General features: G+C 42.3%; 1 protein-coding gene across 3 annotated transcripts in view; it reads left to right on the forward strand.

Annotated features, from left to right (window-relative positions):
• ches1 (checkpoint suppressor 1) overlaps positions 1–25057 on the forward strand; it is a 59704-nt gene that overhangs the window by 2867 nt on the left and 31780 nt on the right. Inside the window, exons 1-2 of one of the 3 annotated variants that reach the window (XM_062436798.1) lie at positions 5185–5351; positions 22556–23155. In XM_062436798.1, coding sequence (XP_062292782.1) covers positions 22574–23155 — 582 coding nt within the window. In that variant the 5' untranslated portion in view covers positions 5185–5351; positions 22556–22573. Of the gene's footprint in view, positions 1–5184; positions 5352–9367; positions 9507–22555; positions 23156–25057 lie in introns of those variants that run through there. The other 2 variants (XM_062436797.1, XM_062436796.1) reach the window with 2 other exon arrangements.

A 25057-nucleotide genomic window follows, 5' to 3' on the forward strand; every position in this document is an offset into this window, starting at 1 on the left:
TCCCACTGGATCCAAGCACACTAAATATAGTAAAACTAATTAAAGACATCGTTCACACCCATCATAAAAATTAAAAAAAAAAAAACACAAAGCAGTCATTAACCAGTCATCTCCGGGTCATTGAAAATTTGACTGTGGATTGTATGATAAGTCTACACAGAGGAAACAAACTTGTAATTCCATCACTTCTTTCTAAACTATCATAAACAAAGACACTTTGTTGACAGCCACTCCAAAAACAATGTTAAGCTTTTTTTTTTGGTGGCTTTATTGGTTACAGACAGGAAACATGGTGGGCGAGACAGAGAGAGGGGGAGGGGGGGGGTCTAGAGGGGCAGCAACAACTTGCAAGGAAAGGGTCACATGACAAAGGAAGGCGTTAGTGAGCTAGTTTTCTGTAGCCTTGGGTGCTTTGTATTGGAAGAAGGTGACCAGTTAAGAAATGTATAACATGGCTGTCCTTGAAAAGTTAGATAAACTCTCTGTCAGCCTGCTGTGTGTCTTTATTCTTTCACCTCTACTTAGATTTGACGAAGCAGTAATTGATCACCATGATTATATAGAGCTTATTTTGCCTGTGTATATAAATTATTTTCATCTGTAACATACTTTCTTTTTAGCATTTTACTACTTTGTACCTGTGTCAGATGCAAAAAGCTGCATTTCGTCGTGCTTATGCTTGAATGGTGACAAAGTTGATTGTAATCTAATCTAAATGTAGGAAGACTTTTAGCAAACCAACCTTTCTTCAAAATATGACATTTCATTCTTCATAAATATTCATGCAGTCATGACTAATAGTTCATCAAAGTTTGAAAAACACATTAAAGGTCTCTTCAATACACATTACTTTCCAATTTCTGTAGTCTTTTAAAAAAAGTTTTATCACAGACTTTTCTCTTAAAGTCTTAAATGTTTATCGGTTTGCTATCGGAAGATTTCCTCCAACTCTGCTGTGTGTGTCTGTCTGGAGAAATATCAAATAACGAAGAGAGAAAAAACATAATTTTCAGTGATCAGTACTGAAATGTTTCTGTTGTAAGTTTGTATTCATTTTAAACTCACAGTCAGTGTGGTCGACAGTATATCAGCCCATGGTGTTGCCTGATATCAGACTGATTTGGGGCAGTATATCGGTATTAGATTGATATCGTGATATGAGAATAAATATCGTCTTAGAAATTGTATATCATAATATCGTGATGTGGAAGTGTTTTCTTGATTTTACAGGCTTCATTACCCTAAAGTGATGGAATTTTCTGAACTTACCCAACTATTCTATTATTTGACTTTACCCACTTAGTCATTATATCCACATGACTGATGACTGATAATTATTTCAATGCTCTCGCTGTGTAAATATTTTGCGAAAGCACCATTAGTCAACCCTACCTAATTGTTGCAAGATTGATATTGATATGGTCAAAATGATCGTGATGTTTGATTTCGTCGATATCGCCCAGTGGGTTCACTTTTGGGCACTTCTTTGCTCTCTGTAGGGAGTATTTTGGATTTTGGGTTTTTGCCATCCAAAATAAGGAGTGACGTACCCTTCCAGTCTTTATGCTAAGCTAAGCTAGCTTCCTCTCTGGCTATCCTAGCTTCATACATGAGCGTGGTATTAATCTACTCCTCTAACTTTTGCATTTCTCAACACTATGTATAATTAATCTGTGATATTTCTCTAAACAGCTCACACAGCATAAGTGCTTACTCATGACTTTTTACAGTTCAACTATGAACTGTATTGATTTTCACAACATTAACGTTGATCTGTGTGAGGACATTTTGCGATAAGGCACTATAAAAACAAATAGAAGATGTATATTCAGCACTGTTGCTTTATCATTGTTTGTGCCAACAGTGATGGAAGCTTTAGTTCACAGCTTAATCAGTGAGGTGCACGCAGAGACGATAAATTAAATATTGACTTTTAAATCCGAAGTGCTGTCATTTTACTATAAAACTGTTGTTTTATAGACTCATTGCAGTGATTTTACTATAAAACTCCTGCATGGGAAACTTTCTGGATTGTTTTCAAATTATTTGGTGCTGTACTCTATCAAAGAAAGTTTGGACAAAGAGGGTGATGGAAACAGATGCTCTCACTCTCTCTCTGTGTTTGGTTTCCATTGTTCTTTAGTCAGGTTTTCAACTATGTAGTTAATGACTGAGTTTGTTTGTAGTCATTAATTTCATGTCTGAGTATTTCTATCGGTGAACTATTGCTTTTATGTGTTAAAACAACTGGAGAATTAAAAGCAGGGTTTTAAATTGCAGTGGAAACAGACTCAGTGTAAGTGGCCAAGATGGCTGAGAAGAATAATGCTCCTCTGTATCCCCCAGGTTATAATTGTCTTCAATAGGCCTCCTGCTGATTTGAAATGGACTCATTGTCCACAGTGCTGGGCACCTCTGCTCAATTAGCCTCTCTCCACTTAGTCGTGCTGAGCTATTGCTGGTCGCGTCCTCGCACCGTGCCATGCACATAAATACACACTGTCACATACCGAGCAGCATGCATGAGCACAGACGCACACACGCGTATTGTCATCCATAGAAAGACGTCAGCGGGTGTAAAAATAGAGCTTATTAATGGGGGAAAAAGTGTTTTATGTTTACAAGGGGTGATGTCATGTTTGGTTTAAATCCATAGCTGACGAATTGGAGGGCAGCTGTGGTGAGTAAAAGCCTGCTCCACTTTGGCTCAGTTATCTGGTGTGGGGCTTTTTCTTTTTTTTCTGGGCTTTTTTAAAGGAGCAGAGTTCAAGGAGTTGCAGTTTGCGCCTGTGTGTGTGTGCGTGTGTGTGTTTTTCTGTCTTCATTTTGGTGCGCGTGTGTTGTTTTCAGCGGTGGAGGCATGCACACAGTGACGCTGCTCTGGTTGCCAAGCAACACAGGAACGTGGGTGGAAGGATTTCCTGTCCTTAGGAAGCTTTGTTTATAAGTGGGGGGGAGTGAGCGTGAACGTATATGCATGTGTGTGTGTGGATTTCCGTGTACGTTTCAGCAGTATGCTTGAGTGCTTGTGTGTTTTTGCCTCAAGTCAAAGTGCTACAGAAAAGTCACTTAAGACACACACAAACACTCACATTGTGTGTACAGTGTATACACACACACACACACACACACAGAAAAAAAGGACCTTTCTTGTCTGTTGAGTTTGGATTTGTGTTGCATAACTGCTCGAGCCGGGTCTGTTCGGCATGCTCTGTCTCCTCCTCTTCTACCCAAACACTCTCACCGTGTCACAGCCACCACGCTCACGCCAGGCCGCCTCCCGCTAATGATGTCATCAGCATGCCTCATTTTATGTCTCCTCTCACACATGAGATTGCAATTATGTGTTCTTGCCCTGCGTGCAATCACAAAAAAACACACACAGCATGTCTGTACTGCAGGCGTTGGACCCCATGATTACGTAATTGACATTGAGTGAATTGGATGACGTCAGCTTGGCTCTCTCTTACTCTCCTGTCTTTCTGGCTAGCTACAGTGATGTCATAAGTGGATGCAGCCATACACTGTGTGTGTGTGTGTGTGTGTGTGTGTGTGTGTGTGTGTGTGTGTGTGTGTGTGTGTGTGTGTGTGTGTGTGTGTGTGTGTGTGTGTGTGTGTGTGTGTGTGTGTGTGTGTGTGTGTGTGTGTGTGTGTTGGCATGCATAATCGTGTGTGGAGACAAAAATGACCTCAGGAACCATCTGATTTATATAATGTGTTTACTCCTCCCCCTCTTGTCCCCTGTTCCCTTAAAGTGGAAAGACTCCACAGCTAATAGATACTTTATTGTTCTTTGTGCAATGTTTTTCTTCAACATGAGGCATTTAAAGATACTCCTGTAACCCACAAACACACACACACAAATACACACATGCTGTTACTGCCTCTTGAGAGTGGTTTCTGTTTGAAATAGATACCCCAGTGTCTTGCAACTGGTAACTCTATCGCTTTGTTGCCCTCTGTCTGCGACCGTCTGACCTTTGTTGATTCTCATCCTGAGGAGCAGCAACAATCGCAGGCAGGCAGTGAATGAAAGGAGAATGAGATGATGCCGGGTCATCTCCGCAGATACTGTACGTGCCAGTTCTTATTTTTAGCAAGAGAAAACACAGCGTCATGGAGAAAGAGGAGTGATTTTTTTTGGTGGTCGGGCTTTTTTTTCAGCTCTCGACAAAAGTGTCTGTTTTTAGCTCACTGTTTGAGCTACGGGTTTTTTAAGTGGAGAAAGAGTGCTCTATTTGTGTCTTGGGTTGAATAGGCCGCCTGTTGTGTTCTCCGAGCATTGCGGTTGAAGCTCTGAACATCAGCCATCAGCCAGCTTTGGATGGGAGAACTGGGAGCATTTAACGGACCTGTATACACACACACACACACACACACACACACACACAAAGACGCAAAACCACACTTTGTCTTTCCGCCGTCCTCTCCCACTTTTTTCTCTCTCTAACCTCAAACCCAAAACCGAAGGGAAATCACACCACACTGTGACTGAACAGTTTATGAACTGAGTAGACGCGCATGCACACACACACACACACACACACACACACACACACACACACACACTAATACGCATGGTTTAAATACACACACACAAACTTGCACAAACACAAAATATGCAGATTTTCCTAATAAACTGATTAGCATTAGCTCAGCCATGCTAAGGCCAAACCACAAACAGTCTACTGTACATTCCATTAACCACACAGCAGCTTAACAGTGAACAGGGTGATTTGATACTCACTGCACAAACACACAAACACAAAACCCACTTTAAACAATAATAGGACAAATAAATCAGAGGTGCGGGCCAAATAATGTCCCACCTTCACTTCAACAAGTACCAGTTAGACACAAATACACAACTACAGTAATTATATACATATACACACACACACACACACACACACACACACACACACACACACATGCACACACGCACACACACACACTTACATACAACCCCCCCCACCCCCCAGGAGTTTTAGGGCCTTAGTCAGCGTCTGTGTGTCCATGCGTGGGCCTGTTCCCTGGCAGTGTGAAGGGAAAAAATACCTTCTCATATGATGTAAACACCAAAGTCCCTGTGCATGAGTGTGTGTGTGTGTATAAGCTTGTAAGCTTGTGTGTGTGTGTATGTGCGTGTGTGACTGGCATTCTCCGAGATAGGATTCGCTCTCTGTGACAGTTTTCCAAATTATTCCACAACACTGTGCAGTTTCTTTTTAAAGATACGTTTCTCTGCCATCTCTGCTTTGTTCCACTGCACACAGTGGAAAGAGACGGCAAAGATGGAGAAGGCAGAGGAGGCTGACATGTGACATCACTAACTAAAGCAAAGACGTGATGTAAAAACAGAGGCCACTGCTTTTAACTGGAGTTTTCAAATGTCTCTTTTATTGATTTTTTTATGATGTGTTTTGTTGCACACAGCACTTTTTTTGAGCAGTGCAATACAGATGTAGTTCATTAGTTTTACTGCTTTATAGACAGTATTATTATTAAGGATTTGTTATTATGATTGAATATATCTCTTGACTCAGCTGCATTATGTGCATTTGTGAGTATATGAGAAAATGTCAAACTGACTGTTCTGATGTTGTGACAAGTAACTGCTGTCAGGAGTGCTATAAGCTGAAATATAGTATACACCTTGCAGAAAAGTTATTGAAACCTTTTATTATAAACCGGGGAAACAATATGCTTTAATGCAACATCAAATAGTCATTGTTACACTGTTAATTTAGCATATTAGCAGTTGCAAAAGAGGCAAACTATGTAAAGAAAGTGTGTAACTGTGCATAAATTAATATCTTATGTTTACGTTTATTCTGCAGGATACCAAAAGAATACAAAAAATCAAAAGATCTCATGTTTTTGACTTGAAAGGATGCTGAACTCAACTTAACAGTTTAGTGTTGCACTTCCATAAAGTTTGCAAGAGACAGATATAAAAGAATTGTCAAAAACATTGCAGCAGAGACTGAGATTTCCTGAGTTTTAGTCTCTAGTATGGCTCAAAGTCTTAAAAACACTAGATCCTCCTACACTTACTGTGATACAGCTCAATAGTAGGGCTTCTCAATTACAGCAAAAATCATAATCATCATTGATTTTGCCAATATTGACATTGCAATTATTTAACACGATGACTCTTTGACACAGAACAGAACAGGAATGACCCCCGCTCTTTAAATCCAAACACTGTTGATTTCCTCCCATGGAGCCGACATGAAAACTCTTGGTTCAGTAAATTTCTGCTGTCAATCAGTGTGGTGAAGGCAGATTAGATGACTGCTGGTCAGGAGCTGCAGCTGACAGACGGATGATTCTGTGGACAGAGACGCTGAATGCTGAAAAAGCCAGAGTTGATGTGGACATGAACAGATAGAACGCGCTTACGCACTGCTTACGCACTGCTTACGCACTGCTCACGTCTTGCTCACGTCTTGCTCACGTCTTGCTCACGTATACGATTTATAACACAACACGAAAAAAGAGCATCATTGCGAAACAAAATGATCTTTCATACTTTCATTATTGTTGTGCCAAAATTATAATTGAAAATAAAATTTGATTTATCGCCTGGTAAACAGCCAGGTCATTCAAACTGCATGCCTCCAGTTTGTAACTCAGGATTTATGTGAAAAATGTGTTGTCTCATCGCTCAAGTCAAGACAACTCTGATGATATCATTAGGCGTTGTTTAGTCAGATGTTAGAAAGGTGGGTAACACTGTGTAATGACACGTAAGCTGATCTTAACATGTATAATTGGCGTTGTGCACCTTTAACCAGGTAGCATGCTCGCTAGCTGCTGCATTGGAGCAAGTGTTGCACTTCAGTTTCAATTTTCAATTTGTCAGGTCTTGTAATCACTCTCAACACAAGTTTTATTTAAAATGATTTAAAAAATCTGCAGCATTTGTATAACAGGGTCATGGGCTCAATCTGTAGCAGCCTGAATTTACCATTTCGAATGGTAAGACAGGTGTAGTTTACCAAAAACAGCTCCAGTAGAGACCCAAATTTCTCTTCCAGCTCCCAGTTTATGGCTCACTGTTCATGTTTTGAAAGAGCGTTGTGTGCAGAGGGATGGAGGTAAGGAGGACCGGAGCCTTGTTCCACTTATAAAGAATTCAGTAACACAGATGATCTGAGCTACAGTACCCGCAGCCCTGATGAAACACACTTTTGTTAGTCTCACTGAATGTCATTCTCTTGTTATTCTTCGTTAACGGTGGTAACAGAGGCTGGCTGTAAAGGAGGGCTGGAGTATGGCAAGCGTCAAGGGACAATATTGGTATTCACAGAATGATATGGATAGGAATAATAAGTAAAAAATAATGTGTATCTCAAGGAAAAGTGATGTGCTTTTGGTGTTAAATGTTTTTCTATCACTGGTTTCAAGTTTAAGCACTTGATAAGTTACTACCTAACTTGTGCACTTAATTCTCTTTGTAAGACATTTAAGCTGAAACACAGAGCATAAAACTCAAGTTAATACATTCATCTTTCACCCAACAGAAGTATCAAGCTAGGATGTTGCTAACTGTACCCTTTGGTTTCACTGAGGAGCGCTAACAATGGTGCAAGATTGATTGTGGTCTATTATGAAGCAACGAGGTGTTCAGCACATACCTTGACAAACATTGCGAGTCAGGTGAAAAATAATCATCGACTGTCAACATATTCATCATAACTACATTCAGATGTGGTTAGGGGCACATAGGAGACCACACTGGAAACTGTACGTGCGGTGTGTTTGTTGCTAGGCAACTTTGCCACAATACCCCTGTGACCTTCCGACCCTGCCAAGTCTGGTGTTACTGTCCCCGTCTCACACTTGCATATGTGTGCGTGTGTGTGTGTGTGTTATCTGAGATGATGGTGAGACTGCCGCATAGCAACTGAGAACAGCTGTGATTTCGCTGTGGTGTGTGTGTGTGTGTGTGTGTGTGTGTGTGTGTGTGTGTGTGTGTGTGTGTGTGTGTGTGTGTGTGTGTGTGTGTGTGTGTGTGTGTGTGTGTGTGTGTGTGTGTGTGTGTGTGTGTGTGTGTGTGTGTGTGTGTGTGTGTGAAGCCGCCGTCACTGTTCATCTATGCACAAACCCACAACAACATAATATGGCACACTGTCACTTCCACAGCATGATAGCAGCATAGAGTCAATCAGCCAAACCCCCCCCAAACACACACACACTCAACCCTGTTGTCAAATCGCAGCTGAAAATAGATAGAAGAGTCATTTCCCTGAAGATCCATTCATGTAAAATACTGTTATTCAAACCTCCCTCCCCCTTATTCAATAGTCTTATTCATCTCTCTCTTGACTGCAAAACCAAACACGCCTTGTCTTCAGCTTCCCGGCAAGAGCCTTTGTGCCCGCATACATGTGTGTGCGCACACATAAAACGCAAGCGCCTGTGTGCATTTTCTCCGCTCTTCCCCATAAGAGGAATGTCCTTGGCCTGTCCGACCTGCGTGCTCCCACTGAGCCCTCCGTCAAGCACCTGAGGCGGGCTCTCCTGTGCCGCCCTAGCCAATCAGGAGCCTGGCAGGTAATGACATCAGTTAGCGGAGGATCTTCAGTACCAGCCCCGCGAGGTGATGCGTCGGGGAGAGAGTGCTCTCATTGTTATGATGATTAAGTGTTATATGAAGGGCTATCAGAGGAGAGCCCCTTAATGAAAGTGGAGCACAGAGAGCAGAGGCAGCGGCGGAGCTGTAGAGAGCTACAGAGGGAGGCAGGGAGAAATAGAGGTGGAGTAAGACTGGAGCAAGAGAGAGGGGAGGAATAAGAAGAATATAAGGTGGGAGAGTGATAAAAGGAAAGGCAGAGATGGCGAGAGAGGAAGAGGGGAGCACAGGGCTGAATATTCAGCAGCTGTGTCCAGACTTGCTGACTCCAGGTGTTCATGCTCTGAATGTACCATGAGAGGCAGAAAGTGTGTGCAGGAAACTGCTGAAAGAGAGCAAATGGGGGGGAAGGAGAGAAAGGGAGAACAAGTGCATGTATGTGTGAACCCAAATAGGCATGGTTTTGCCGCGTCTCACGTGCGTAGCCGCGTAAGAATGCAATGCAACACTGTGTGTGCGTGCAAGTGTGAACGCTGGAGTTTCCCTTGCCGTTTGGTGAAAGAGTGGAACGCCCTGCCTCAGGAAAATTCCACCCTCAGCTGCTCCTACGCTGCTGTAAATCATCCAGCTGGGATGTCCAACACATTCTGTTATTTTGTGAATAAGAGATGCCTTTTAGTTGTGTCCATGTTCCCTTAAAACTCTCTGCTCATCTTAAGTTTGTATTTTCCTACATTTCCCAGAATGCCCCAGCATACCCCGGCTCCCTCCCTTCCTCCATACTCAGAATGTGCCATAACTTGTTGATTTTCGGCAGCAGTTACAGCCGGATTTCTTTTCCAGCCAAGAAAACCCCTTAAAGGCATCATGACTTGTGACTGCACTGAATTACGGTCGAACATGGAAGCTGTCACTGGAGGAATTTGTAAGTTTGCCTCGTTTAACGGTGGAGTTCTCTCCTGGATGAATGCTGAAAGTTGGTGCAAACTGGAGACTTTAGAAAAAAAATCTCTGGTTCTGAAAACAGACGAAATCCTCAAAGCTGCGTTTTTGTTGGAATTTTAATCCTACTTGACTTCAGTGCTGTTTTTGTGTGTAAAATTAAGTATGTATTTTATCTAAAACTTGTTCACTCAGACAGTGAATCGTGTAAAGTTAAAGATAAGGCGATGGTAAGCTCCAGCGAGGGACTCTTTATGAGCAGATCTATCTGCTTCTTGTTGACATTCAGTTCATGAATGTTTACAGGCACGCCCCCTTCAGAGACCGATACGGAGAGGGTTAACTTAAGGTTGTCTGCACATGATGAGCGGTCTGAGTTGCACTCGCTGCAGAGTCAGTGCTGGGAGCTCAGTTCAAGGCTGAGCTGTTTGTAGCCGTGTGTACAAGAACTATTGAATTCATCCTTCATACTTTCATTGTAAATTTGTAAAGTGATTTTTGTATTTCTCTGGAAAGATGCAGATTATGAAATGTTTCTCTGTGCTTCTGCTTCCTGATCAGCAGTAACCAGATTGGACTTTACTTTATAAAATGTTATCAGGTTTAAAATTCAAATAGTTTGAACTTTGAGTGCAGTGAAGAGGTGTAAATTCTGGATGGTGTGCAACGCTCAAGGTAACGCTTTTGCAAAGGTTTGTGTTGGCTCTCTTTATGAGAAAACAATGGCTCAAACCAATTTTACTGATGATTATGTGTAGAGGGAATTAGCAGATGGCAGAGAGGATGCCAGCCCCCCCCTCCAATACCACCCCCCCCCCCCCACCCCCCCACTTCTTCTCCCACACATCACCCCTGGCTAAAGGAATGTAGCGGAAAACGAGGGACTCGAGATAGCAGATCAGAGGCCTTAATATGAACCACATTGTGTGTTGTTCTCCTGTTCCCCATCTCCTGTGTTCTCCGCATCAGGAGTGAATAGCCTTTGATGAATATCTACAAAGAGATCTGAGACTTATAAAGAGCGGCAATTTAGCCAGGTATGTTATCTTAAGCCTGGTAATTTGGGAATTCAATTCACTCATAGGGGGAGCCAGGGGAGCTCACAGCATTTATCAGGCGGCCTAGCATCACGTCTGTACATTGAAATGAAGGGGATCGGGGAGGGAGACTATCTAATCAATGACTGACCACATCTTAAGACTGTGGTTATCACATCTCTCATCCACTTTCCCTTTTTCTCCGTGATCCTTTCCTTTCTCCAGCATGCATGTTTGTGAGTGTGTGTGGACTGTAACTATGGATCAAGCCCTGTCTTTCCCCTGAGTTACACGTCTAATCACGGCACCATCATCCCTCATCCCTAATTCTCTTGGCAGGGCCTGTCAAACACCATACGCTGAAAGACGGGGTGACTTTGAAATGCTGCTAATGACCCTAGGATATAACTACCCTCTCTCTTTTACGCCCACTCACTCTTTCTTTCTTTCTGTCTTTCTTGTCCACTCCTGTCATTTGCACTGGCGGTCATTCTCTTTCTTTCCTTTGTATCAGTTGATTAGCAAGTACAAGGGAGAGAGGGTGTGAGCGGGAAAGGTTTTGTAAGATGAATGAAATCGAACGCGGGCAAGCTGAGAAGCGGTGTCATTAATGTGAAGACGAGCTTGTGTCCAAATGTTATTTAACCTTTATCTAAACTGGGCAGCTCCGGAGATTAAAAATCTCTTCCATCAAGGAAGGCCAGCCAGCCAGGACGCAACATTCAGACAAGCATAAAAGTCTGAGGCAGAAAAACGCACTGTGTAAAAAAAAGACTTAATAAGCACTCCAATAGGCAACACCTGAGCGTTCAAACCAGCAGGCTCATTGCCAAACCTATTTAAATCTTGACTAAACAAAGCAAAGACAGCTCCTTATTGAGTCTGCCACAAGAACCATCATTAACCATGTTCCTCACCAGGAGGGCTTTAAGCTTTAAATAATTTTGCAGCCAGTTCCAAAAAGAGAGAGCAGAGTACATAAAGTCACTTTTTCACAATTCAGCTCTGACCCCAGGGACAGATAACAAAAACAAATCCTGGGACTACAAACAGTAATATTTCCACCTGCTTTTTTAAAGATATAAGAAAACACTGAACAGCTGACCCAGCATCCCTTCATATTACTGCACATATATATATACATATATATGTGCAGTAATATAGTATATATATATAGTATATATGATATACATATATGTGTGTGTGTATATGTGTGAGGCAATGCTACAGTCAGTAATACAGCTCAGTGCTACAGTAGCTAAGACAAGAAGGGGTTATGGCCTGTGAATATGAAACAAGAACATAATCAATTGGCAGCAAACGTTCTGTCTCAGCGAAAGGAAAAAGCATGACTTGTGCTCAAAATAAAACCTGATTTCAGCTTTAAATGTCAAACCTTTCTTGTATTTTAGCCAACTTACTCCACTGGAAAAGTTTTTTCCTACTTTCCAGGTAGCCATTTTTTCCTGCTTAGCTGAAGCAGCAGCAACAAAATCAAATTGTAGAGATTTGGGACTTGGTTGAGATAAGTAATTTGTGACAGTGAACCTGTCCGGTTTTATTTTTGACAAATTTGCTCAGTCCATCCAAACTCACTTTAGTGCAATGTGAACTTCAAAGGTGACCCTTCAACGTTCAAGGAACTCAAGACAAACAAATCTGGGGTCATCCTGGTGCTCGAGACACTTATCATAGTATTCCTGGCTCAAGTCCAGTTGAGTCTTTCTGTACTGTCATACTGTCAAATAAAGGAAAAACATGTCACACTTGTCAATGTCAGAAATGTCTAGAAAGACTACGACTCCACAGCCACACTAGCAGCTCTGTGAGCATGTACTTGGGCACAGCGGTGCTTTATGTTAAATGCTAACATCAGCATGCTTTTGAGCATGTGAGCACATTAACATATGCTAATTAGCAGTGGGTACAGGAGAAACTAATGAGAATGTCATTAGTTTTGCAGGTTTAAAAAAAAAAATCACAACCTAAAGTATTGGGCTACTTAAAAATATGACCTGAAAGAAGCGTGGATGAAAAAGGTTTGAATTTGGAGTTTTACCTTTCAGACATATTTTTGCACGTCAAGTTGATACATAGTTAATCTGATGGGATTATAGATATTCAGATAGTTAAAAAATGTTCAGTAGTAAGTCAAATCTGCCTTTAATAAATTATTTAATTGGCTAAAACCATGCATATTAACTTCACAGCAAGGTGCTAAACCTCGCAGTGTGAAGAAAAAGCATTGGAAATTCCCATATTGATAATATTCCTCATATCACTTTTACCTTCTTTGGCATGTTTTATGAGTTTGTAAACATCCGGAATTTTGTTTTGTCAGCATTCAGAACACGTTTCAGTTGACATAAGGTATCTTGTGCGGTGTTAAAAACAGCTTGTAGGAGTGGGAGGGAGGAGTGAAGGATGTAAGCAGAGTTGTATCATCAGCAGAAGCAGTGCACGTATCGTCAGCAAAGGCAGGCCAGAGAGGACTGTATAGGCTACTGACAAACTGCTGCCTCACTCGCTTGTCCTTCTCTTTTCACTTCTGTTAAATTCCTGTGCACGCTATCATCTCAAACTTGCTTCTTTTTTTTTGGCACACTTTCCAAGTCAAATGTGATCTAATACAATCTTAAATCCTTATCTGCTTTCTCAAACAAACACGAGGCTGTTCGGTTCCACCACCAAGTTTTTAGATCATTTTGCTTGATTGATTCCAATCTACCATTTTAGCCAAATTTGCAAAAAAAAGCACAAAGAGCAGCAGCCAGTCGGTGAAGCCAGAGAGGGCGGACCTTTGGAACTGGACAGGCTCTTCCAGTGGTTGTTGCCATGGTTTTTTGTTGTCGGCACAAACTGTCGGCCAGTGGCTGAGAGCCTGAGCTGCTGTTTGTTAAAGATAAGTGGAAAAGCCAGAGGGAGAAAGAGAAAGAGGGAGACAGACAGACACAGAGAGCTGCTTATTTTTTTCATTTTTTTTTTTTTCTGTGACTGCAGGACATCCAGCTGAAAAACACTCACTACCTCAAAGCTTCATCCACCCTGCTCTCCCCTCAATGTGGGGATCCCGATAGATCACGCTCCCCTCTTTTAAACAGTTCACCGAACCTTTCTCCTCACATTTCTCTGGCCTGCACCCTTTCCCTGCCCGCTATCAAAACTCTGTTGGCTGTGCGCTGGCCGCTTTGATATCGTATAGTCTTTCTGGCAGTCTCCCTCTTTCTTTTTCTCGCTCTCTCGCTCTGTCCCTCTCTCCTTTCCCACAATATTGTAAAAGAGCACGGAGCGCCAACAGGGACCTGCTCACTGTCAAAGAGAAAAGACAGGGAGGCCTTAGAGGGAGTGAGGGAGGGCCCAGGCGAAGGAGGGAGGGCTTGAAAGAGGAGGAGGGGGAGGAGGAGGAGAAGGAGGAGGAGAGGAGGAAAAGGTGGCAACAGTGAGATAGTAAATGCTATCTTTAAACATTACTACTGATATTGTGGGTATTTATTTATTCCGTAGCATTTCATCAAATCTGAATTCAGCATTATCTGCCCACTGAACGTGAATCCTTTTGAATTCCTTAATCTAGTTTGCAAGTAAATTAAGTTAAACAAATAACTTACTAACAGGTGTAACTTAATTATGTGAAGGAATTTGCCTAGTTAACTGACTTCGGGATGTTCTCTCTTACTCCCTTGAGTTCATGCATTTTGGGGTCAGTGTACAGGTCACGGCAGATACACAGTGATCTATTTCAGGTCCCCACAGGCCAACAGTAGCTCCATATTTTATCAATGGCCTCGACACTGGCAGCTGCGCGTACTCCAGTCTGTGGACACATGGCAAACTAAGGCGTCTATCTGGCTCCAGAGAAGGAACAGAAGATAGATAAAACCACCAGCAGTTGTCTCAGGGTCATAGGCAAAGTTTCAATCTTTCTGGGGAGTTGAGGAGTATGAGTTAGGTAAGAGGAGTGTAAGTTTAGAATAAGGTCGACCAATAATTGCCTCCCATTCAGGGTGCAGAGAAGCAGAAATAACCAGCATCGCAGTAGACTGACTGGGACATGTGAGGTTCTGAGGGGGTTAAATATGCCCCTCTTCCAGGTCAGCCTTAGATTTTAGGGTGTCACTGCACTGTTCATCTGTAACATGTGATTACACTCTGAAATCTCCTCAATATTGGGCTCAAATAAATACTTCCGCTTAAGACATCTTCAGTCTCCAGAGATCTCCTTCCCTCAGCTCATCAGATTCTCCACCACACTATATGTTTTATGAACTATTTGCTCCGAATACTGAAGGTCCCAATTCAGGACAATTCAATAAATATTATTTTGGAAATGTGCTTATTTCTGCGCTGTACCTCAGCTGGTTGCCCGGCAACCTTAAGGCAATAGCAAGCATGTGACACGTAAGTTTGTCATTTTTATGACGCAACTGAAGCACGCTGAAGAAGACTGAAGAAGACTCATCACTCTGTTGGTTTTGTTGAACAGCTAAACAAACATGTGGCTGAGGCTGTAAAGTTTTAGGACATGCTGTTTCATTCTCTCACAAACAATCTTTGGTCAGATAGAAACAGCCAGGTTTCATATTCTCCTTCCAACAAGTTACTTACAACACTAACATTAATTATAATACATTATCTGGCTTCAGCTACATTTGTCATTTGTCATTTTACCATTTAAAGCAATAATCAGCACCAGCTTAAAATGGCAAATCCTCTACCTGAATATATAAGATTCTTTAGCCTCAGATCTCATCAAATTCATGTTAACTGGAGCTGGAACCCAAAACAGAACCCAACACAAATGACAACTGCTAGTAGTGGTGGTAAAATCATGTAACTCTGGTTATGTTACCATGAAAGTGAGTCACTTGGCTTGGACTGAGTGAATGAGAAAAGAGTGGACCAACCAAGTGAGCGAACGTGTGATTGCATGTGGGCCCGTAGCGTGTCATAACCATTACCATGGAAGTCCAGAGCCCTGGGACTGGGCTTTTTTAAAGCTTGACCTGACTGTCGCAGTCAGTCCAACCCACTCCACCAAGGGACCTCCGGGCTGCGCACACACACACACACACACACACACACACACACACACACACACACACACACACACACACGTACACACCCACACACAAGTCACCTTCAAGCGTCCACATTCGCAACCTCAGTTTGCTTTTGTGTGTGTGTGTGTGTGTGTGTGTGTGTGTCTGAGTCTGATTGTTCGCCATCCTCAGAGAGCGAGGGTGAGCGTGACTTCATGATCGCTGGCTGCTGATGAATCATACCAAACTTACTCTGTGTTTGCCTGATGCAAATGTCTGTTTGCTCTGTTGGTTAGCCTACTTTGGAGGACGGAGGGTGTGTCGTCTTGAATTATTCACTGCCAATATTTGATTTTCTTCTAACATACATTACACGTGTCCTATCTGACTTGTTGCCTCTAAGATAGTTGAATTGTTCTTTTTTAGTAAAGCAGTATATTGTTGTTCTCTCAGCATAAGCAGTGGCCTCATTTGATGTGTTTGGTGCTATCATTTTTCAGTTTGAAAGTTCTGGGGCTCAGTTCCTCTTTTATAAAGTGTATATTATGTGCTTATTTTCTGCTTAGTTGGTTTGCCAATAGACAAATGGGGTAATGTTTAAAACTCCAACAGCTGTGATTCTAACTTTTCTTATTGAGAGTATGTTTACAAGTTACATCAATAATGAAGTTTGTAATAAAGTCCAAAATGTGCCTCATTTTGGACTTTATTACAAACTTCCATTTCCAGTCATTTTCTCTTGTCCTATTAGACTGATGCTTATACAACACATTATACTGAGGCTGAATTATTTCCTGATTAAACAATTAATCCTTGAATTGACTATAAAATGTTGGAAAAGAGTAAAAAAAAATGCAAATCTCAATTTTCCAGAGCCCAAGGTGGCGTTTTCACATCGCTGAAACCGAAAAAAGCTGTGAAACTGGATCAAGTTGAAAATTTGACAATTTAGATTTTCATGCTTAATTGATTAAGGTTGGAAATCACAGGAACATTATGGTACAATAGCTCACAGTACAGGCAAATCTGCATTTAACAATATGTAGCATACAGCAGGAAGCAAATTATCACTAATATAGCGTGATATTTATAACTGAAGAAGAAAAAGTGGCCCTAAAATAGACAATATAGTTTAAAAAGCAGAAAATCATTTGTTGCTGTACATTTTTTTAATTAACTGTATCAATTTAACTGAATAAAAACAATGTAAAACAAGTGTTTCAACCCACGCAGCTGTCAAATGGACAAGAAAGTGGAAAAAAGATAATTTTCTATAAAGTCGAACATTTCCTGAGTTAAACGATCTTTACTGAAGGAAGTCAGAGCATCTCAAATCTGTGAAAATTAAATGAAATGAAAAACACAATAGCGGTTTTCTACAAAAACAAAAAAACAATCATTATAAAAAAAAATGTGTAAATTTGATTAATCAACTGATCATTTGACACAATACTAAACTGTGTACACACACTGATGGATATTTGATTTGAATAAAGATCTGCCTTGCTTGTGTAAATTAGTCCTCAGAGGAAATGACAAATAAAACGTGTGTATTTCTGTGTGTTTCTGAATGTGTGCATGTTTATCCATGTGTGTGAGTTGCTGGGTAGCTGAGAGCAGCAGCCAGGACCTGGGAGGGGGGTCAGGAGCAGTCCTCTGGGACACCCTGACCTCTGACCTCTATTCCATAACTCCTTGCTGCTGTGGAGAACATAAAAGGAAGACACACTCAGGCCATATAGGAAGTGATTGGTCCTGCTCTGCCTCCATAAAGCCCTCTGGAACCCTGATATTTGTCGTCAGGGAAAAGCAGGAAATACAGATGGAGGAGATGGGGGTGGGGGGGGTAATATCATGGGCTGAAAATGGAGAACATCACAAGGCTTTGTACAACCGGTGTTGACATATATGTAGCAGAAGTTATTATTTTTCAGTCTCCGAGAGAGTTCTCATTTTCTCTTTCTCTCTGTTGGCCTTCCTCTCCCCTTCCACCCTTCCACCCATCCAGCGCATGTGTAGGGGGGGGGGGGATAAAGGTCGTCCTTTTGTCATCAAAACTCCAGATTAGTTTTGCCTCGGTGCATCTGACTCTCTGCTTTATCACTGTGGCCAGAGGAGCCACAAGGTTCAGCTCACCCCTCTGCAAAGTAATAACTCCTACCAGCTACTATTCCATTCTTCGCTGCTATCTCCTTTACTACTATTACTATTCCATTCTCGGGTGTGGGGGTGGTGGGTGGGGATTATTTTCATGGCGCTGGCTTTATTGGGCTGTGTAGAGAAGACTGACAGGAAAGCGAGGAGCAGGAGGATGTGACATGCAACATATGTCATGAGCTGCGATCAAACTGACAAAGTTTTAATAGTCGCGTCAGTCCGCAGAGGCCTCAGAGCAGAGCATAAATGCGCTGCTGACAGCATGTCATAAGCCTATCTTGGTTTTATTTTAATATTCCTGCATTGATGTGGTTTTTGGGGGTTTCTGTAACTTTCACTGGGAGAGTCAGTTTGGCTAATACTGTAGCAGGCAGGATCCAGACTCTAGCTCAAGACAATGAAATGAAGTACATTATTGAAATGTTTCTTCTGGCGTCGGCACACAAAAAGCGCTCTCTCTCGCAAGTCAGACAGAAAAAGCTGCCAGCAGGGAACGGAGATCTTCTGAGGATTACGTAAATGTGGCGTGTGATTTAGACTAGTATCGGCGAGAGCATGAATGCAGTGTAAGATGATTATGCTGTCAATTAGAGCATATGAATTAGTCTACACCCTCTGCCGCTCTCAGAGGAGTTTGTTAACCTTCTCCCCTCGGTGTAAACACTGGTGGCCTCTGCCTGCAGTAATAAAGGCTTCAGAAGGCTGTGAGTTGGCCTGAGGTCAGCAGGATTGCATCAAGGTCAATGACATTCTCCAAAATGAGCACATTTTTTGGGCTTTTCTTTTTTTAGAACAACAAAATCAGAGTCCTAGTCTCAATTCATTGAAATTTAATGGTTGAATGCCAAATGAGTGTCTATAAAAACTTCATATCTGTGATCATGTCAGTTGGTGCACTGTTAGCTTTTTATTTTTTATTTTACAGATGTAACTGCTACAACAGTGTATTGATTTTTAAAATGTTTTGCTTTTAATGGCGCACTGTTGTGATAGGTGAGGCTGGAACCAAGCAGCAGGCTGAGGACGAGGACCTTTGGGTTTATCGATATCTTGTCAGACATCCGGTGCTCACAAATCCCTGGCAAAGACACAACCGCTCCAAGAGAGTTTAGCTCAGATTTAGATTTTACGGTTTACTTTTTTTTTTTTTTTTAGAAGACTGAGGTGGAAACTGGGTCACAAATTGTCCAATCCAGAGCCTGAGGAAAAAAGAAAGGACAGTTTTTTGGTTCTGGATGCCATTTAGGTCTGCAACTAATGATTATTTATTAATTTCGCTTTCTATTTTTCCATTAATTGCTTAATTTTTGAAGCCACAAGAGCTCCATCAAACAACATAATTAAGAGCAAGTGTTCGCTGATGACATTGAAAATACTAATTTGACAAAACAGTCCCAACTCAAGAGCCTCTTACAAGCTTTTTGGGGGCTTTCAACTCACAGCACATGGTGTTTTATCAGCAGATGGAGTTTGCTCAGATGTTAAGTTAAGCTCGCGGCTTGTTTCTAAAAGTTACTAATTATCTTTTTAAGCCAACCCTTTGTGCTACGGATAAAATCATAAGAGCCACTGAGCTCACTTGTCAACATATCCATCCCCATCGCAGCTGAGCAAACTCCATCCGCTGATGAAGACCATGTTATATGGTTGAAAGCATCAGAAAAAAAAGCTTGTAAGTGGCTCTTATGTCGCTATTGTTTTGTTAAATAAAATGAAGTGATTATAGAAGTTGTCGAAGGACTTAAGAGAGCTTATTCCATCCGTGGAGTCTGAGCACGTTCAACACGGTAGTTTTCAGTTACCTGTATTCACGGCAGCGTAATAATAGGAATAGTCTGATTTAAGTGTTCCAACAACCACCAGCTGTTTTCAAACCGAGAAAGCCATTTATTCTAATTGAACGGTGTCGTTTAAGGGTCCGTGTTATCAGGTGAGAGAGTGCAAACAGAACTGGCGTGGCGCCAGGCTCACGGCGAGAACAGAAACACACCTTACAGATTACAGCTGCTTTAAACTGCGTTGGTATGCACAGACACTTACCGTGAAAACTGTACTTATGGACAGATAGTTAGAGAGCGTACTTACAGTCTGACGCACGCACACACACACACACACACACAAATGCAGGGGGGAAAAAAACACATGCACAAGCTAAGCCAAATGTGGACATGCCAAACAGAGACGAACACAAATCAAAACAAAGCATGCAAACACAAAAGAGATCCAGAGAATGAAGAAGACAGAGAGAATAGCACAGTCCCATCTGTCAAACAAATGTGAGGATGCTTTTCACACACACACACACACACACACAAACACACACACAAACACGCACAGCAGGCATCATTTAGTCTGAACTGGAGCGATATCTGCCTTTGTCCTTTAGCAGTTGGTCCTGAGGGGGCTCGCTGTAGAAGTTGCATGAAAGTTTGTTTAGAGCTGAGCAAGTGTGTTAAGCTTTATGAGAGCCCATGGGAGAGATGGTGGCACACACACACGCAGACACGCACACACACACACACACACACACACACATACATACATACACATACATGCATCCACTTATACACACATAAACACACACAGACACACACACACACTCAGGCACAAGGCTTGGGCGGCAGCTCGCGCTGGCCCCAACCAACAGTGAGGAGTTTGTTGTCATAGCAACAGTAAAATGAGATGACTTTACTGTCAGCCGTAATGTTTCATGGCCCCCTTGCCGCTATGGCAACATAACAAGGAGGAGGAAGAGGAGATGGAGAGAAAGAGAGCATCAGAGCCATCACTGCATTCCAGTGGACTCCTACCAGGAACAATGTCATTGCGATGCCCTTACTTCCTTCTCAAGACGAGCAAACACCTGTCAAACACATGCATAAATACACACACACACACACACCTTGAAAAGCTTGTCAAACACCCCTTCCACCTCGTCCCTTCCCTTTGATTACACGCTCACTATTTTCAGCTACGGCGTTATCGTTACCGGGGCAATTTAAATTCATTATGCTCAATGTCAATATTGGTGCCACAACGCTGTACCTCAGACAGGTACAGCTTGTTGAATGAGCGTGCGTGCTGTCAGAAAGCGTGAGAAGTGAAAAGAGAGAAGAGAGGAGATCAAAGACACCAGGCTCCGCTGAGCGTTTCCCTCCGCTGCGGAGAGAGTCGGATGGAGCAGTGGGGTGACTATAGGCTGGCCGACTATACGTGGAGCAACAGCGAAGCAGCTATACATCACAATTCTATATTTAGCTCAGTCCTTCCACTACAGCCTATCAACACTGTTAAGCAGAGTTATCTGCGCTGGTAAAGTGAAAAAAAGGGAGACAGGGAGATATGTGGAAGAGCGACAGACACGGAGGAGAAAAAAGAGAGGGAGAGAGAAAAGCGGTAGAACCAGAGAGGAGTTGTTTTGCTCTGTTGCCATGGTGACACGGCAGCCGGAGCTGTAGCGAACTGACAGTTGTCACAGCACAGCAGGTTGCCATGGGTGACAGCTGTCAGTCAATCAGGCAGAGTGAGGGGACAGATCGGCCGATGATCACCTTGGATTAGAGAGCGATCGCACCACACAGGGGCCAGCCAGAACATATCTGGACTTAATCCCCATGTCCTAATGGCACTGCTCTCTGGTGTGTGTGTGTGTGTGTGTGTGTGCATGTGAGCTTTCATATACATGTGTGTGCATGCTTTTAGTTTTTCAACATTTTCATACCAATGCTTCTTTATGTGTGTACTACTTTGCTAGAATTTGTGCAAATTTAGGTTTGTGTGTGTGTGTGTGTGTGTGTGTGTGTGTGTGTGTGTGTGTGTGTGTGTGTGTGTGTGTGTGTGTGTGTGTGTGTGTGTGTGTGTGTGTGTGTGTGTGTGTGTGTGTTTTTATTTGTCTGTGAGCACGTGTGCATCCAATCTAGGGTGCGTGTGTGTGTGTCCAGACTCTGAAACATGTTCACAGGGTGAGTGGAGCAGATTACATTTTGCCGTAGCTACTGGCTAGGTCCTTCCCACAGCTGTCTGTGCTAGAGGACAATCAAAGGCCTGGTTGTGAGCCTTCTGATTGTGGTGTGATACTCAGGCCCGCTCCCCTTCAATTACCACACTATGCCTCTGTCTAGCAAGCGCAGCATTGCTCTTATGTTAGTAGAATAATGGTCTGATTAGGATTGGGATGGTTTTGAACTCACACTCTAATTTGTTTCTTTTCTTTTCTTGGCAAATGGCCCAATCGTGGTCGTTTGCAGTGTTAGATATCCTGCAAAGAAACTGTGTGACTTTGCTGTAAATCCAGGAGTTGAAGTTTTTCTGCACTCATTCACTGTTCAAACCTTGATGATGAAATTCTCCCCCCCTGTTGAGATGTTAAAGCACAGTGACCCTGCAACTATTAGACCTTTAACAGTATTCATGTGTTATGACAGCAACCTCATGTAATGTCAATACTTTCCTGGTACGCTGGTAATTAGAGGGTAGTTGTACAAGGCAAGATTTCCTCAACCGACGAAGCACTAAATTTGCCATCCCAGACAGAATTGGATAGAAAGCCTCAGAGAAAAATGATGATGTATACTTTTCCCCTCAGATCTAACACAGCCTAATTGGGAACGTGGTCACAATCTTGTTGCGTGTCTCCACCCTTTGGCCTTTAAAAAAAAAATTAAGGCTTCATGTGAGAAGCCAACTGAATTTCATAAGCTGACCTTGTTTCTTTTCTCTCCTTTTCCTTTTATTCTTCCCCTCTTGTCCTCCTCTCTGTCCTGGTACCCTCTTCCTCTCTCTGCTGTCTCCCTCTCCAGGAGTGAGCCCTGGGCTGGATGGGACCCACCATGCCCCCCAGTAAGAAGGCCCAGAGCCCCAGTAGTGGAGCCAGTGCCTCACAGGGCATGAGCCCGCCGTACCGGCAGGGGGACGCCGCCACGGCAGCATCCGAAGCAGAGGCGGCTGACCTCTCCCTGTCCCTGTCCGCCTCCTTCTCCAAGGCCGAGGACGAGGAGCTCACCAGTCTCTCCTGGCTCCACGAGAGCACAGACCTCCTTAACAGCTTCAGCCACTCAGGGCTGCGTAGCGTATCTCCTCTGCAGGACCCCGACGGTCAGCACCCCCGCTCGCCATCCTCCTCGTCACCATCCCCGGACGACCCCCTGCTCGGCGATGCACACTCAGCGTACGACTTGGTGGCAGGGGCCAACAGAAAACCGCCGTACTCCTTCAGCTGCCTGATCTTTATGGCCATCGAGGATGCGCCAAACAAACGGCTGCCGGTGAAGGATATCTACGGCTGGATTCTCGAGCACTTCCCTTACTTTGCAAGCGCCCCCACGGGCTGGAAGAACTCAGTGCGCCACAATCTGTCACTTAACAAGTGCTTCAAGAAGGTGGATAAAGACCGGAGCCAGGTAAAGACATCAGCAGTTGTCTAGAGAAATGTTGGATAATATTGACTTTCCTTCAAGCTATGAGCTGTGTATCAAGCATCAACACTGTTTGAGTTACTGAATGCAATGTCTCCATTGTGTTGAAAGTTGGCATCGAATATAAGGTCCAATTCTTCCACCATGTTATTCAGCTCCTTTACTTCTTATTCTTGGATCATCATGTTTGCTGATCTAATCAGGAAATGAGGAAAGACACTCGTTTATGCAGCATTTTATTTGGGTCAAGTTCTCCTATGGCTGCTTAGTTTAATACATTAACAAAGGTTTAAAATTTAGATTTTTACATTTAGATCCCTCAAGTCCTTTATGTTCCCTTAAAATCAAGGTCAGAATGAATATTCTTAGCAGGCCTCACATTTTCAGATTTTGTCAGCTAATATAGTTGCTTAATGTGAATGTGAATAACCCCAAATACAAAGTTAAATTGTTTACTGACTTGCATTTCGATGCCTGTACACTCAGCCAAAGTTAGATCGTCAAGGAAAGAAAGATATCTAGTAGATTACATCTTTAAAAAACGAACCTGCAGAGTGGAGAAAAGATAAACAACGTAAAATAAACTGTCTACATGCATCAGTTTGAAGTTGCAACACTGACCAACAGGAAACACCAGCAACTGTGAACTAATAGTCAGAAAACCTCAGAGTTATGTGTTTAAGAGCATTACAGCAATACTTTAAGATCATTTTAATCTGGACTTCTGTAATATTCAGGTTTGTTCTGTCAGTATATGAAATTACGTTAGCTAACATTAGCCCAACAGTCATCACTACTTTTACTACATTCAACAATTACTACAGTTACAGCTCTTTAAAAGAATTGAGAATGATTATTAAACAATTTTAAATATTCTAGTAATAAAGCCTATTAATTGAGCTTATTGATTGTTTTTTTTAATGTACAGGTGTCAGAGTTAGGCCATGTCAAGAGTGGCAAACTCACCCATATTATAACTGTATAATTTACTTATCAATCAATCAATCAGTCAATCAAACTGCTATATTTATATAGCACTTTTCATATAGGTTAATGTGGTTCAAACTGCTTCACGGTTGATTGACAAGCCGATAATTAGACAGTGTCGACCAAGGACAACATAAAGAGAATTACAACAACTTTAGTTATATGACTAATATAAAGTCACTACACACATTATATAGACCTTGTGCCATTTTATTTGAATGTCCATATTCTGAGTGTGTACATTTATCTACGATATTGTACCGTGGAATAAAAAAAGTAGTGTTTAACATAAATCCTTGAATCCACTATAATTCAAAAATAACTCACTCACTGGGTAAACAGTTTCACAGTTTTGTGTATGCTCCTCTTGGATGGAGCAGTTACACCCTAGAATAGCCCCAATGTCAACATTTTTTAATCATTTTTCACCAATCACATTCAGAATACTTATACGGCGTAATAATACTGTAGCCACATGGTAAATACAAGGCCCATTATTCACTCTATCATGTGTGGTTATAAGTTATTTCACAGCCAGACAGTTATCAGCGGTTTGCAGGCATATCCAACTTGAAGTCAAACATATTCTGTATTTTGTCTACAGCTGTACCAGATTCGGCCTTATCAATAGTTGATGATCTCTGCTTTCATAGTTCTCTTTCACTCTGACGTTCTGCACTTCCCCAGTGGGAACAGCATTTCGCTTTTGATTTAAGTCTTGATACAGTCCTTTATACTGGCTTTCCCATCCAGATTTTTACTCCATTAAACACTCAGGGTAAACAGGGAATGAATCCCTCACTCAATTAGTGCTAAATTAATACTGTAGGATTTAATAACACAGATGCCATCAGACTTTAGATTTCATCTCGCCCAAGGGTGTTGGGGGGTGGGGGACAA

This window comes from Scomber scombrus, chromosome 17 (genome assembly GCF_963691925.1).
Source record: "Scomber scombrus chromosome 17, fScoSco1.1, whole genome shotgun sequence".
NCBI lineage: Eukaryota > Metazoa > Chordata > Actinopteri > Scombriformes > Scombridae > Scomber > Scomber scombrus.